The sequence below is a fragment of the Sorghum bicolor genome, chromosome 3, assembly GCF_000003195.3.
Source record: "Sorghum bicolor cultivar BTx623 chromosome 3, Sorghum_bicolor_NCBIv3, whole genome shotgun sequence".
Taxonomy (NCBI): domain Eukaryota; kingdom Viridiplantae; phylum Streptophyta; class Magnoliopsida; order Poales; family Poaceae; genus Sorghum; species Sorghum bicolor.
This window is the reverse complement of record NC_012872.2, coordinates 1,269,889-1,283,976: the sequence shown is the minus strand read 5'-3', so window position 1 is coordinate 1,283,976 and position 14,088 is coordinate 1,269,889. Positions and strand designations below refer to the sequence as shown.

The following is a 14,088-nucleotide window of genomic DNA, read 5'->3' as shown; positions in this document are numbered from 1 at the left end:
TACATATCCTTGCATTGATTCTTATCAAAATTTAGCATGGCAAATGGAAGAATTTAAAAAAGACTAAAATAAATAGATTGAATTATTATAAGGTGATGGAACAATATAATAAAGCAAATAACAATATGTGTATGCCTTGTATATTTATTATACAGTATAACAATAGTAATTGCACTTAGCGGAGGTAATGTCGACGTGTATTAATATGTTGAAAGTTAGTGGGCTGGCATGGTAGTAGTTGGTGATGATACATACAGATATATAGTTCGTAAAAAGAATGTGAACAGCTTCCATATTGAAATAGAAGCTGTAGTGGAATTATAAAAAAAAATTCTCCTTAACTGGTAGTTGTGTGTCGTCGCGCGCCGGCCCTCTGGCAAGTGGTAACCACGGCCACGGCACCTGAGCGTGGTCCACCCGAAGTACAAGTACCCCACCCCAGGCCACGCCGGCACCGTAGCTGCACTGTTGGTTGGGTTGGGCCACGACGCCTTTCACTTTCAGGGCGACCGCGTGCACGCTACGCTGGCCCAGCGCCGCAGGTAGCAGGCAGGGGAAGGCTGGACCGGGGCGGTGGGGACGCCTCGCCGTCGCGTCACGTGGACGACGTGACGTGACCCTCGCAACGCCTCGATCGACCGAGCTGCGGCCACCACGGCCACGGGTCGGGTCGGGTCTGGTCTGGTCCCCCAACCACCACAGCGTCACCCCTCACGCCCCCGTCACCAGCCAAAACTTTTGATCCTAGTTAGTTTATGATTAAATAATATTTATAATTAAATAATATTTATCACAAATAAACGAAAGTAACGAGGCCCAGCCGAAAAAGCGCACCGCTTTTTTCCCTTCCCTTCCCTTCCCGCGCACGCGGTCCGCGGTCAACCGGGCGGGCGATGCATGCACGCGTTGACATGCATGCACGCCGCAACGCAACGCTAGCGGGTGCCGAATCGCCAACTAACCGCCGTCGGCGCCCGGTGCACGGGCGCGCGCCCCTCCGCCGTCCACCTGGTGGCCACCTCTGCCACTGCGTTAAAGAGGCAGGCAAGCAGCTAGCTAGCAGAGCCACAAGTCAGTTGCTTTAATACCACCCGTCACCAAACTGTTGCATGGACTGCAAGTCTGGATTCTGGAACGCAATGCACCGTGCCGAGTTGCCCGCCCCCATGTACAGTACACGCGCGCGCTCTCCGAGTCTAGACTCACATTTATTAACTTTCTCCTGCGTGCGGCTCAAGTCGACCGCCGGCTGCATTTCTTTCTCGTGAAGGCAGGCGTGAGAGCTACCTAGCCTGCTCTGCTCGACCCTCGACCGTACCCTGGGATATTTCCAGTCCAGCGAGCCGCGAGGAGGCACGGCAACGGCACGGCACTATAAAAGCCCACCACCGCCTGCTCCGTTTCCCCTGGCCAGTCAGCCAGCCAGCCACGGCGCTGATCGCAGAGCAGAGACCACCCCAACACATACAGACGATGGCGGCGAACGGCGGCGTCCGGGAGGCGGCGAGGTACGGCGCCGGCAGCGGGAAGAGGCGGGACCTGCAGCAGCATCAGGCGGCCGGCGGCGGGTGCGGGCACTACTTCCAGATGCCGCTGCACTACCCGAGGTACAGTCGGGAGGACTACGAGGCCATGCCCGAGTGGCAGCTCGACCGCCTCCTCTCCGAGTACGGCCTGCCCGTCGCCGGCACCGTCCACCACAAGCGCACCTTCGCTATGGGAGCCTTCCTCTGGGCCGCCGCCGCCGGCAACAACCACTCATGAGCAACAACCACACACACACACACCGCCGGCAACAACGACCTCTCCTCTTATAGCTAGCTGACCACCAGTTTGCCTTCTACCTAGAGATCGATCGAGACCACTAGTTTCCTTAAGCTCCTGCTAGTTTTGCACTACTAGCTCATCACTGCCTACTACGGAGTATTATCTACTAGTACTAGTCTAGTACTTGTATCTACTAGTATATAGTTTTGAATTCCAGGTCTTGTTTGCTGTGTGACATGATCATCGACATATGTGCATGTATCATCTTTGGTGAGGATACGAGCTTGTATATTAATGCTATATACGCAGTACGTGTACGCTCTTTGCCTTGTGTGTAATAATGTGTCCCGGCCGGTTTATATATATATATATATATATATGTATGTACTTTTAATTTCTATGTGTGTATCTCTATATTATACACAACTTAAGATATTTGCATTGGTTATGCATGTGTGTACTACTCTACTCATATGTGCTTTTCATGCTCAGCTCATGCTTCATATGTTAGGTACTTAGGTGATCAGCAAGAAAGGCATGCAGGCGTAAGATGTTTGGCTGTAAGGTTTCTTATAGCTTTCTCCCAGCCAACCCATACAATTCACTATTAATACATGACCCACTTATCTCTCTCATAAAGTTTTTTGGTTCCTGTGCCTAAGCTGTAAGCTTATTACAGTTGCTTCTCTCTCCTTCCTTCTCTCCTCCACCTCAGTATTTAGCCAGCTTACAACCTACTATAATATTTGCTCTTATAGGCATCCAATACAATGTCAATAGTGTGATATCCTTGTACTTTTGACAAGAGCTTGAACCAACTTCTAGTCCTTTTTTTCCTTCATTGTTCTTCAAGTTCTTTCTTGTCTCAATCTTTTTTTTAAAAAAAAGGTGGTTCAATGATAATAGGATAGTTACATCGAGATGATACAACTGTGTTTGAGATTGCTCTGTCTTCTACATCGCTATGATATACCGCATAACGATATTTAATAAAAAAACAACATTTTATATGTGGTTGATACTGATAGTGCGTATAATATAGTGAGAAGGATGGAATAGTCTAATGACTCGTGCGCCGAATAATTTCCTCGTTCCAATTTGGGTACGAAAGTATGGTTGTGTTTAGTCTAGCTTTTAAAAAGTGTTTTTTTTTTGCTGTAGAGCCAAGCTGTTTTTTTTTTGCGAACGAAATTAAACCAAGCTGTTTTTTGTGTAGTCGTGTTGTACAATTTTCATCTTGAACTCCGTTTTTGGCTTTTAGATTTCCGCTTTACTAAATTGATGACAATAAGAGACGTTTTATAGCTATTTCAAGTGTGAGATAAAAAGAGAGGGTAAATTTTATATTTGTTTTTAACCAAATAGCTTACATTTTTTTCAAAGCACATCACTCACAATCACAGCATGCATCAACGGAAGGTGGGTTCCATAACTTATACGTTAAAAAATAAATCAAATTGAAAATTTAATTTTTATATATAGGCCAGCCCTTTTCCCTGCCTCCAGGCCCGCCTGTATGATTCCATGGGCTTGAATAGGTGGGCCAAAATTGTTCCAATTTTGGTCTTTTGTTAGGCCAGGCTTCTTATATATGCTGGGGCCTGGGGGCCTATTGAGTAGGAGTATATCATTTCTAATCTTGAATGATGGTGACAAGGGTAAATGAGGAACTCCTGACATTGATTTTAACGACTTTGAATTGATCAAAGGGCCGATCGATTCCATCAATAATACAGTTGAAGGATCTGACAGTGCATTGCTGTTTGTTGTTACGTTACGTGGATCACAAAATGAACCAACCTTTTTTTTTAAAAAAAATCTTTTTTTTGGGAAAGTATGGTCCAGCCTAGCCCTTTCGCTTTGCCTAGCTATCCTGGTAGTAGTACATGGCATGACGCACAACGGCACAAGCACAAAAGTATGCACGCCGTCCAGGACCAGGAAAACCGAGATAAACGCATGCAAATGCAGTTGACTCGATCTACCACACCGATGGATCGGAAGGCAGGCGCGGCAACACCGACGCACCAACGCCCAGGAAAAGCGAGAAGTCGTCGCGCCGTCCAGTACCGGCACCGACCATCGCCATCATCACACTCCATATGATCTTATGATGCACTGTGCACGTGTGTGAACAAGCCACCAGCTAGGTCGTCGTAGCAGCAGTCTTCAGCTTGCGCCGCGTTCTAGATTTAAGAGGTGTTTGGTTTGGAAGTGATAAAGTTTATTAATAGGTATCGTAACAGTTTCGCCTTATGTGCTAATTAGTATCAATCATGGACTAATTAAATTTAAAAAGATTTGTCTATGAAATTACTCTCCAGCTGTGTTTTTAGTTTTATAATAGTCTATATTTAATACTTCATGCATGTATCTAAATATTCGATATGACGGACGTTAAACTTTAACAGGCCAAACTAAACGGGCCCTTACATTTTATCTCCTGATTTCCTTTTGAAAAAGTAACAGTGTCCTGCATGGTGGTTTTCCATCTCGTCAGTTATTTCTACCTCTTGCATGCATGCAAGTAGCAGACAACGTACGACTTGAGAATAGTATAGCATCTTTAAAATTTATTTTGGTCGACGTAGAAAAATATCTCTTAGCTCAACAATACCAGATAATAGTGATAATATAAAATGTATGTATGTATGAGGCTAGTCCAATTCTATCAGGTTAGACAGTTGGGTGAAAGGAACTGAACCCATTCGGTTTTAAAAAGGCAGGTTTATTTTGTGAGCTAACCTCTCTGCTCCCGTCGCTTTCAAACGGACGATTAGCGGCCGTCGTGGCCACACCTGGAGCCACCTTGCGTTTGCGGCCGCGAGGTCCACGACGTCACGTTTCATTTCATTTGTAATCCTAGGCCTTGTTTAGTCAAAAAAAAATATAGATGAAAATAAAAACTAATTGCACAGTTTGGTCGAAATTGGCGAGACGAATCTTTTGAGCCTAGTTAATTCATAATTGAACAATATTTATCAAATAAAATCGAAAATGCTACTATTTATATTTTGCAAAATTTTTTAGAAGTAAACAAGTCCTATACCTGACGAGTGACGACTGACACGAGACGTACGTACTGTACTAGCTAGCTAGTCTACCAAACCTTTATTATGATTTAATTTATGGCTGCCTCCTGCTGGTCGCATGCATGCATCCCACGAATCTGATGAGCGGATTAGATTATTGTTTTGAACCTCAGCGCTCGAAATCGAACGCCTAGGATGAATTTTGGCTTAATTAGCCAAGTTTTCTAGACCGGGAAGTAAAGATGTAACTGCTCTCTCCAATTAGTCACGCACTCACACTCATTTCGCCTAAAAAAAATGACATGTTCCTCACCGTTTCAAACATATATGATGGTAATTTTCATGGCATGGCAGTGGTTATATGTTTATCAGTGGTGGTGTTGGTTCTGTCCTAGTGTTTCATAGCCGTGGTTTGTTCGGGATTCTGTTTGCCATCTTTTGGTTGAGTCTAAGGACGGAATGATGTTTTAAATAGGTATTTGTGGTTCTTCTCTAATTTAAGTGAATGTACTAATAGCAATGAATTAAATAGACAACTCCTTTTCCTAGTTTTTTTATTTAATTCATTAAATTAGACTAGAGAAAACCACAGGTACGTATTCATTTAGAACACCATCCACATCCTTAGTTGAGTCTGTGGTGTCGATGTATTTTTATATCCATGTAGTTACTCTTTCTTAGTGTGGGCATTGAGACTCAACTACTTAATTATTACCTTGCTTTCTCTCGTCTAATATATTTTTTGTGGCAAAGAATGCCGTCATTTTTTTTTCATGTAATAGGCTACACAGAACTAGAACTCATTGAGCTAACTCGGTGATTTGTTCAAAAAAAATGTTTCGATAAAAAAACATTTTTATTTTTGGTTTGAGTAATTTTTCGCTTCAGTCCGGCCTATAGTCTCATCTGGTTAAGCTCAGTTTAAAATTGTTTTTTTAACAATTCATGAGACCATGATAAATCAGATTAGGTCGATTTTTTTTTGAGCAATTTGGAGGGGCCAAGGCCCCTACAGTAAAATTTTATTGAAAAGAAACACAGAGCAACTGGAGATTAGGTCGATTTTGACTCGTTATCCACACACACGTACGCCCCCTCCACCCTTGTAGCAGGATCATGCCAAACATACAGTGGGCCCACAAAACAGTGACACACGTAGGACTCCGGCAGCAGCCATTTGACGGTCCATCAGATTCTGATAAATCCATCAGATTCAGATAAATATATTTAGAGGCTGTTTAATTCTCAAAATTTTTGCAAAACTTTTAAAAACTTTTTGTCACCTCGAATCCTACGATATATATATATGAAACATTAAATATAAATAAAAAATAACTAATTGTATAATTTATCTGTAATTTATGAGATAAATATTTTAAGTCTAGTTAATTTATAATTAAATAATAGTTGTTAAATATAAACGAAAATTTTACGGTAGTCGTTTTACAGAATTTTCTATAACCAAAACAGCGCCTTAGATATTCATGGTGTCAGTCAATTTCCCGGAGAGGGAGAGACGCGCACGGCGCACCGGGACAAAAAGCGCGCCATTTGACGCATCACACAAAGCCGCCTTTATTTATTATCTACTCCTATTTTTACTACTACTCACAGTATCATCACTGTGTGTATATATGTGCAATGACACTTCTCTCCCCTCTCATACAATACAGTTCACACACTCTCCTCTCCTCTGCTTCCTCCTATCTACAGCTTCGAGCCACGCCCATCGAAGAAGCCAATACGAAGGGCATTACCCAGGCAAGCATGGCTCAGCTGCTGCACCTGCCGGACCTCGCGGCGGCGCGGCCGCCGGCGGGGAGGAGGAGGGGCGTGGCGTTGGCGCCGGCGCCGGCGGGACCGGGTCGCTTCAAACAGGGGGAGGCGGGGACGGCGAGGGGGCGGGTGATCAGGGTCGCCGATCCCGTGCGGGAGGGCCGGATGCCGGTCCCGCCGCCGCCGCCGCTCCTCGCCGCGCCGGCCACGCCGTCGGAGTCGCCGCCGGCCACGGGGAGGCGTGGGGACGAGGACGACGAGGAGAGGCAGAGGTACTACCTCAACATGGGGTACGCGATCCGGACGCTCAGGGAGGAGCTCCCCGATGTGCTCTACAAGGAGCCCAGCTTCGACATCTACAGGTTGGGTTCGATAACCGCCTCTTGAACTGATCAGATTTTTGTTGGAAGCTCATTTAATTGGGTGGGTTCCAAATTTTGAATATATATATGGTGTGAAAAATTTGTTTCTTTTTCCCCCTTCCATCAGTGATGAATGCTTCAATTGATTATTATTAAGGAGACTTTTTCTGTATACTGTAGGAAAAGAACATGTGTAGTATACCTAAGCTTACTCTGCCTTTCCCATATAGCTTGTGATCTACACAATTTCTGTTTAGGTGGGTTCCAATTGGATAATATGGTATAAAATTTTGTTTTTTTTTCACCAGTGATGAATGCTTCAATTGATTATTGCTAAGGAGACTTTTCTGTACTTACCTACTAAGGATTTGTCACTGTAAACTATACCTTCTAGTTCTAGGTAGAACATGTGCATACATGAGCTTACTCTGCCTTCCCATATGGCTTGTGATCTGCACTAGCTGCCATGCCACTGGACAGATTTGTATATAGACTTGAGTATATTCAGAATGAGATGGGACAAGCTGCAGTTATAAATATTTCAGAAGTCATGGCGGGTATTGCGCAGGGCCTCAATATTTTGCCTATTGACTGATTGGGAAGTCAGACCCTGTCTCACGACCTCCCTTTTGCCTGGAAGTGATAGTTTTGCTTAGCTAGACCTAGGCTTACCAACAATCCTTGATGTAGTGTCTAGCTTTTGAGTCAGAATGGGAAGCGCTGTTGGTGGTGGTGCCACCAAGCATCTGAGAGTTGTACTCAGAAATGAAGCCTATATATTTCTTCTTATGTAATGTCAATTAGGATATGTGCTGTCTGTGGATAGAATCAGGGTTCTTGTTTATAGAGTCGTATTCTTTAGCCGACGGAGAATGGGAGTATTTTTCAAGGATTATGTGATTAATCTGTACTCCTGTACCGTTGATTTTGAGTCGGTCCTCCCCACAATGAACTGAAACGTGGATTGGCTGACTAGAGTTATTGTGATATGGTATCCTATGGTGCCAGTTCCATGCATTAGATTTATTAGGCCTTGTTTAGTTCACCCAAAATCCAAAAACTTTTCAAGGTTCCTCATCACATCGAATCTTACGACACATGCATGGAGCATTAGCTATAGGTAAAAAAATGAATAATTAGTTGGACAGTTTGCCTGTAATTTGTGAAACGAATCTTTTGAGTCTAATTAGTCCATAGCTGGACAATAATTACCAAATACAAACGAAAGTGCTACAGTACCAAAACCAAAAAATTTTGCCAACTAAACAAGGCCATATGCTGTCTTATTCTTGGAGTTATTGTGATATGACATCCTGTTTCAGTTTGTTTTCGTGTGTTTGTGTTGTTATTAGTTGCTATTTGTCCCCCTCCCTTTCTGTTATTAGAGTCTAGTTCTCAACAAAGGGCCTCTTCTTATCTTACTGATTGTCTGACTGTTAGATACAACCATACATTGTTTGTGGGGCTCTTTTTTTTATAGGGGTTGATGCCTTTTTTATAGTTGTTTTGAGACATGATTTTATTTCTCTCCAAGCAACATGGCCTTTACTTCCCATATAGTTATATCCATTTGTTTGGTTGTTTAACCCAGAACTCAGGTAGGAACTTACACTAGGCATACTTCTCCATTTCTAGGCTTCTATTGTGCTGCACCATTGTCTTCTCAATATACCTCAGAAAAACAACCTTCTTACAGTGCTTTTTTTTTTCACGAATGAGGCTTTAAGCCTGTATTTCATTAAGAGGAAAAGAGTTACACACGCAGCTACCACAGTGCATGGCTGCTTGTATATATTTTGCTTGGGCTGAACAATTTGATTTCGATGCAACGTAGCACTGTGCCTGAGTATTTGCTAAACTTTATTTTATTGAAAGTACACTTAGCCAGAAGAATTATGATTGTTAACTAAGGTAAAGAGAAAAAATACTATGCATTTCTGGATTACCTAGTACCAAGTAAGATCACTAGGTACTGTGCATCCTTTATTGAAATCAATAACTTTGGTCTACAGTTGCAGATCTTTACTTGTGTCACACTTAACTAATTATGATATGCAGCAAGTAGTCTACAGTATGTCAATGCTCTATTTGAACTAGTTACCTTTTCTGTCCCATCATTTTATCTTTTCCTAATTACATCTTTTACTGTTTTTTAGAGATGACATTGTCTTCCAAGATCCCTTGAATACATTCAAGGGCCTGGAAAATTACAAAAGGCTATTCTGGGCGCTTCGTTTTACTGGCCGGATCTTCTTCAAAGCATTGTGGGTTGATATAGTTAGTATATGGCAGCCTGCTGAGAACATGATCATGATTCGCTGGATTGCCCACGGCATTCCTCGAGTACCTTGGGATGGGCATGGCCGCTTTGATGGTGCTTCTGTGTATAAACTTGACAAGAATGGCAAGATCTATGAGCATAAGGTGCACAATGTCGCAATGAATCCACCAACGAAATTCAAGGTCCTACCGGTCCATGAGCTAATCAGATCACTTGGTTGCCCCTCTACTGCAAAACCAACTTACTTCGAAGCTTCATCACAATATCTGTGTGCTGGGCCATCTTATTTGAGATTAGCATGGATAAGATGCTACATCTCATTGTGCCGTATGCTTTCGCTAGCAAATCTGGGAGAAGGATAGCGTGGGTTTAGCATGGTACCTCCAAATTTTGTATTTTCAGTATGATAGCGCACAAAGTTACTGAGTACTACTGAGTCATGGCAGTTGTATATATGTACAGTGATAGTTTATAGAATAAGACCTCTTAGTTAAGGTGACAAGGTGTACAACACTTGTTATTGATTGTTAATCATCAGTCAGCAAACTAGTCTGACATGTTTATATTCCCAGTATCCAGAGTGGTGTTCTTGTGGCCGAGTGGACCGAGCATATTTGTGTCAACCCTGCACATTATCTGTAAAAACAGAAAAAAGATGCAATGATCCCCTCCCCTGTGCCACTTTAAAAACACGACAAACACAAGAGACATCAAATGCGGGACCAGTTTGAACCCGTAACTATCGATATCGATACAAATATCCACAAACACATAGAAGATGTTCGCAAAAAACAGAAGCATGATGGACACACAAATCAATAGTAGCAAATATGTACATTATGTACATGGGTTCGAAATATTTTACACAGTGGTTCCCGCTATTTAATAGCCAGGAGCCCAAGATAAACCAAAGTACACAATTTTGAAGTAAATAGTTTTTTTTGTAGTGATAATCAGAAGAATCAACACCTATCATTTTCATATTCTACACATGTTGGGGAACAGCTGCATCCTTCCTCCTGGCAGCGTCGGAGGTTATCCTTCACCTGGGGAACCTCCGACGCCTGAAGCGTCGGAGGATATCCTTCATCGGGAAATGCTAATGTTGACGACTCGTCTGGTCGTGCTAAGTGTGTGCAGGGACTGAGACACCGGCGGAGGTCCACGAGCGAGGAAAGGTGGGAACCTCCGACCCTCCTGGATCCGAGGATGGCGGGAGAACGCAGCCAGGCTGAGGAACCTCCGACTGGACCAGGCTAAGGAGGAGCTCCCGGGGTGGCCGGGTCGAGCAACCTCCGGCCCAGCCGGGTTGAGGAACCTCCGACACCAAAGCGTCGAAGGATCCGCAACTGGGCGGAGGATCCAAGCCTCCGACCAGCTGAGGCCCCAGTCAGAGGATGAACGAAGGGCTTGCAATGTGAAATTACGCAGGTGTATTAGGGTCAGTAGACTGCGATGAAAGAATATACTGGAATATTCCCCCACCGTCACGGGGCATTTATGTAAATGTCATTAGGTCGGTTTCCGGGCCCTATATAAGGGGCGCGATACCGCCATTAATAAGGAAGGAGAGAGCATTCACTGTTTTCACCTACCGTTGAGCCTACTGTCCGTTGGAGCTCAAACCCCTCACGGCACCGAGTGAGAAGGTTCACGATTCACCGTACTGTTGGGGAGTGCGGAGGGCATCTCTCCAACATTGGCGCCCACCGTGGGGCCCGAAGTATAACCTGCGATGGCTGGAAAGAGAACAAGCACCACAAGACCTCGGGCAGAGCCCTCCAGGAGAGGAAGGCCGAGGAGGGCCGTGCGGAGCACGTACGCGACCGTGGAGGGAGAAGGTTCTGAGGGCGGGCAGCCAGAGAACGAGCAGCCGGAAACACGCCAGGAACCTCCTCCCGCCGCGGGCCCGACGCAACCCACGGCCACGCAAGAGCTCCAGCAGCTGCAAGCGCAATTGCAGAACCTTCAGCAAGAGCGAGACCGGATCGCTGCTGCCTACGCCGCCAGCCAAGAGGCAGCGGTGGCCGCGACGCAAGCGGCCGAGATCAGGCAGCAGCTTTCACTTCTGCAGGCAGAAATCCTTAGCATGCAACCTCCACCTCAGCCGACGATTCAGCCCGCTGTTCCGAACAGCGCCGGCCCAACATTAGATGTGCAACCGGCAAACTACGGTGGCATGCTGCGGGGCACGTCGGACCTTCGCTCCCCTTTGTCCGAAGGATTGCAGACCTCGCCTTGGCCAACAACCTACAAACCTATCACGCTCCCTAAATTCAGCGGAAAGGCCGATCCGCGCCAGTTCCTGATGAGTTTCGAGGCAGCCGTGGCCTCAGCTGGAGGGAACGAGACTGTGATGGCAAAATCCTTCGTGATCGCAGCCGAGGGAGATGCCCTGGCATGGTACTCAATGCTGAGACCCGGGTCAATCTATTCATGGGAGAACCTTCGAGACAAGATTTTAGCGAATTTCCAGGGATTCGCAGTTGAATCACTGACCTCCACGGACCTGTTCCAGTGTCGCCAGAGTCAGGGAGAGGCACTGCGGGAGTACTTCCAAAGGTTCGTACAGACTAAGGCAAGAGCACCCGGCGTGCCGGAGGAGGTTGCCATTGAAGCGGCCATCAAGGGTCTTCGCATAGGGCCCTTCGCGGCCCATTTGGCCAGAGAAAAGCCAGCATCCATGCACGAGCTGTACCACGAGTTTGAGAAGTATTGCAGGTCAGACAACGACTACCGCAAAAGGTTGGAAGACCAAAACTCTCAGAAGAGGCAGAGCAATGATAGAAACCCACAGAAGAAGAACCTCAGCCAGGATGAACGCCGGCCACAGCGAGAGGCTGGTGGACAGATGATGAATATCGAGCAACCGAAAAATGACAGGCCGGAAAATAACCGTCCACCAGCGGAAGCGCGAAGCTCGGAACGCATACCCAATCAAGCCGGAAGAGGGGGTCGAAATGCGGGATGGCGAAAAAATCAAAGTCAGCGACCACGGAAACAGTATTGTTTCTTCCATGGAGAGGAGAAGAGTCACTCCACCAGAGATTGCCCAGATGCAAAAGAAACTCAGGAGAGGATCAAGAGCAGGTCAGCTCCGCAACCTCCGATACCAGTTGCTCAACCTCGGGAAGTAAATCACACATTCCCTCAAACCTTCTACCATTCATATGTCGGAGGTTCAAGCCAGCAGCACCCAGCTCCACTTCAGCCCAGCGCGCTAGCCTCCGCTTACTATCCCACCTTCCTACCAGCTTGGCGCCCAGCCCAGCAAACCGCGGACCACAACCTTCCACCAAACTATGTTCCTCCACGACCTCCACACATTACGTACATCGAAACCCCGCAACCCCACCAGCAGTCACTACCTCCTCCCCCAAACCAGCTACAGCTACTCCAAGCCCCACCACCACCAAAAACCGAACCCCACCCTGATAATCAGATCGGCCCTCATACCCCCTGCCCACGATTGGAATGATCTTACCAATAGCTGGGGGGTCCTCAATGGAGTTCCAGACAAAGAAGCAGAAGAAGGATCACCTCCGGCTCGTCAACAACGTTGCAGTTCAAGGGCCAGTGAGATGCACTGATTGGTCCAGAACCCCAATAACCTTCACCGAGGAAGATCTAAGATTGGAAAGCTACCCTCACACAGACGCCTTGGTCATAACAACAAATGTTGCGGGTTGGGGAGTAAGCAGGATCTTAGTGGATTCAGGGAGTTCCGCAGACATAATATTTGCTGGAACCTTTGACCAAATGAAGCTCAGTAGAAGCCAACTCCAACCTTCGGAGTCACCTTTGATCGGGTTCGGAGGAAAGCAGATACATGCTCTGGGGAAGGTCGCCTTGCCCGTATCCTTCGGCACAACGGAGAACGCAAGAACAGAGTACGTCACCTTCGATGTGGTAGACTTGCACTACCCATATAATGCCATATTCGGGCGAGGATTCTTGAACAAGTTCAATGCGGCCGCTCATATGGGATACCTGTGCATGAAAATCCCGGCTCTGCACGGAGTGATAACGGTTCACGGAAGTCAAAAGGAGGCAAGGAACATAGAGAAAGCAATCTACAAGTCCTTCCGGAACATAAACTCCGTAGACTCTACGCGGCAAGAAGCTTCCCAGCCACCAGACATGCCAAGGGGGAAAACAGACCTGGCTGATCAGGAGGAAACGAAATGTGTCCCTCTGCAGGAAGCTGTTCCAGATAAGAAGGTCACCATCTCCGCCACCCTTGGTAGAGAGGAGGAACTCGAATTGCTAGACGTGTTGCAAAAGAACCAAGATATCTTCGCTTGGAGTGCCGCTGACCTACAAGGAGTCAGCAGAGACATAATAGAGCATTCGCTGGACATTGATCCGAGGATGAGGCCGAAGAAGCAGAGACAGAGAAAAATGTCTGAAGAAAGAACCTTAGCCGCGAAGGCAGAGGTACAAAGACTCCTGGACGCAAAGGTCATCAGAGAGGTCATATACCCGGAATGGTTGGCAAATGTGGTCCTGGTCCCCAAGAAAAATGGCAAAATGAGAATGTGCATAGATTTTACGGATCTCAACAAGGCTTGTGTCAAAGACTCCTTCCCCTTGCCAAGGATAGATACCTCTGTGGACAAAGCAGCTGGTTGTCAGAGATTCTCACTGCTGGACTGTTTCTCTGGTTACCACCAAATTTGGCTCAAAAAAGAAGACGAAGGAAAGGCAAGCTTCACGACCCCATTCGGCACGTATTGCTACACCAGAATGCCAGAAGGTCTCAAAAACGCTGGAGCAACCTTCTCCAGAAGATGGGGAAGGTTCTAGGAAGTCAGCTACAGAGAAACATCATAGCCTACGTCGACGATGTTGTCGTAATGAGCAAGCGCAA

At 46.0% G+C, this 14,088-nt stretch overlaps 3 protein-coding genes across 3 annotated transcripts; all 3 read left to right on the top strand.

Moving 5' to 3' along the window:
* LOC8081384 lies at positions 1,127–2,105 on the top strand. The gene has a single exon (XM_002457066.2). It carries the CDS (start codon positions 1,474–1,476, stop codon positions 1,762–1,764), a length of 291 nt encoding a protein of 96 aa, XP_002457111.1. The 5' UTR covers positions 1,127–1,473; the 3' UTR covers positions 1,765–2,105.
* On the top strand, positions 6,450–9,792 carry LOC8079488. Its single transcript, XM_002457065.2, has 2 exons — positions 6,450–6,937; positions 9,094–9,792. The coding sequence occupies exons 1-2, from the start codon at positions 6,567–6,569 to the stop codon at positions 9,578–9,580; spliced, it is 858 nt and encodes a 285-aa protein (XP_002457110.1). The 5' UTR covers positions 6,450–6,566; the 3' UTR covers positions 9,581–9,792.
* On the top strand, positions 10,954–12,355 carry LOC110434192. The gene is made up of 3 exons (XM_021457990.1): positions 10,954–11,270; positions 11,355–12,101; positions 12,223–12,355. Exons 1-3 carry the CDS (start codon positions 10,954–10,956, stop codon positions 12,353–12,355), a joined length of 1,197 nt encoding a protein of 398 aa, XP_021313665.1.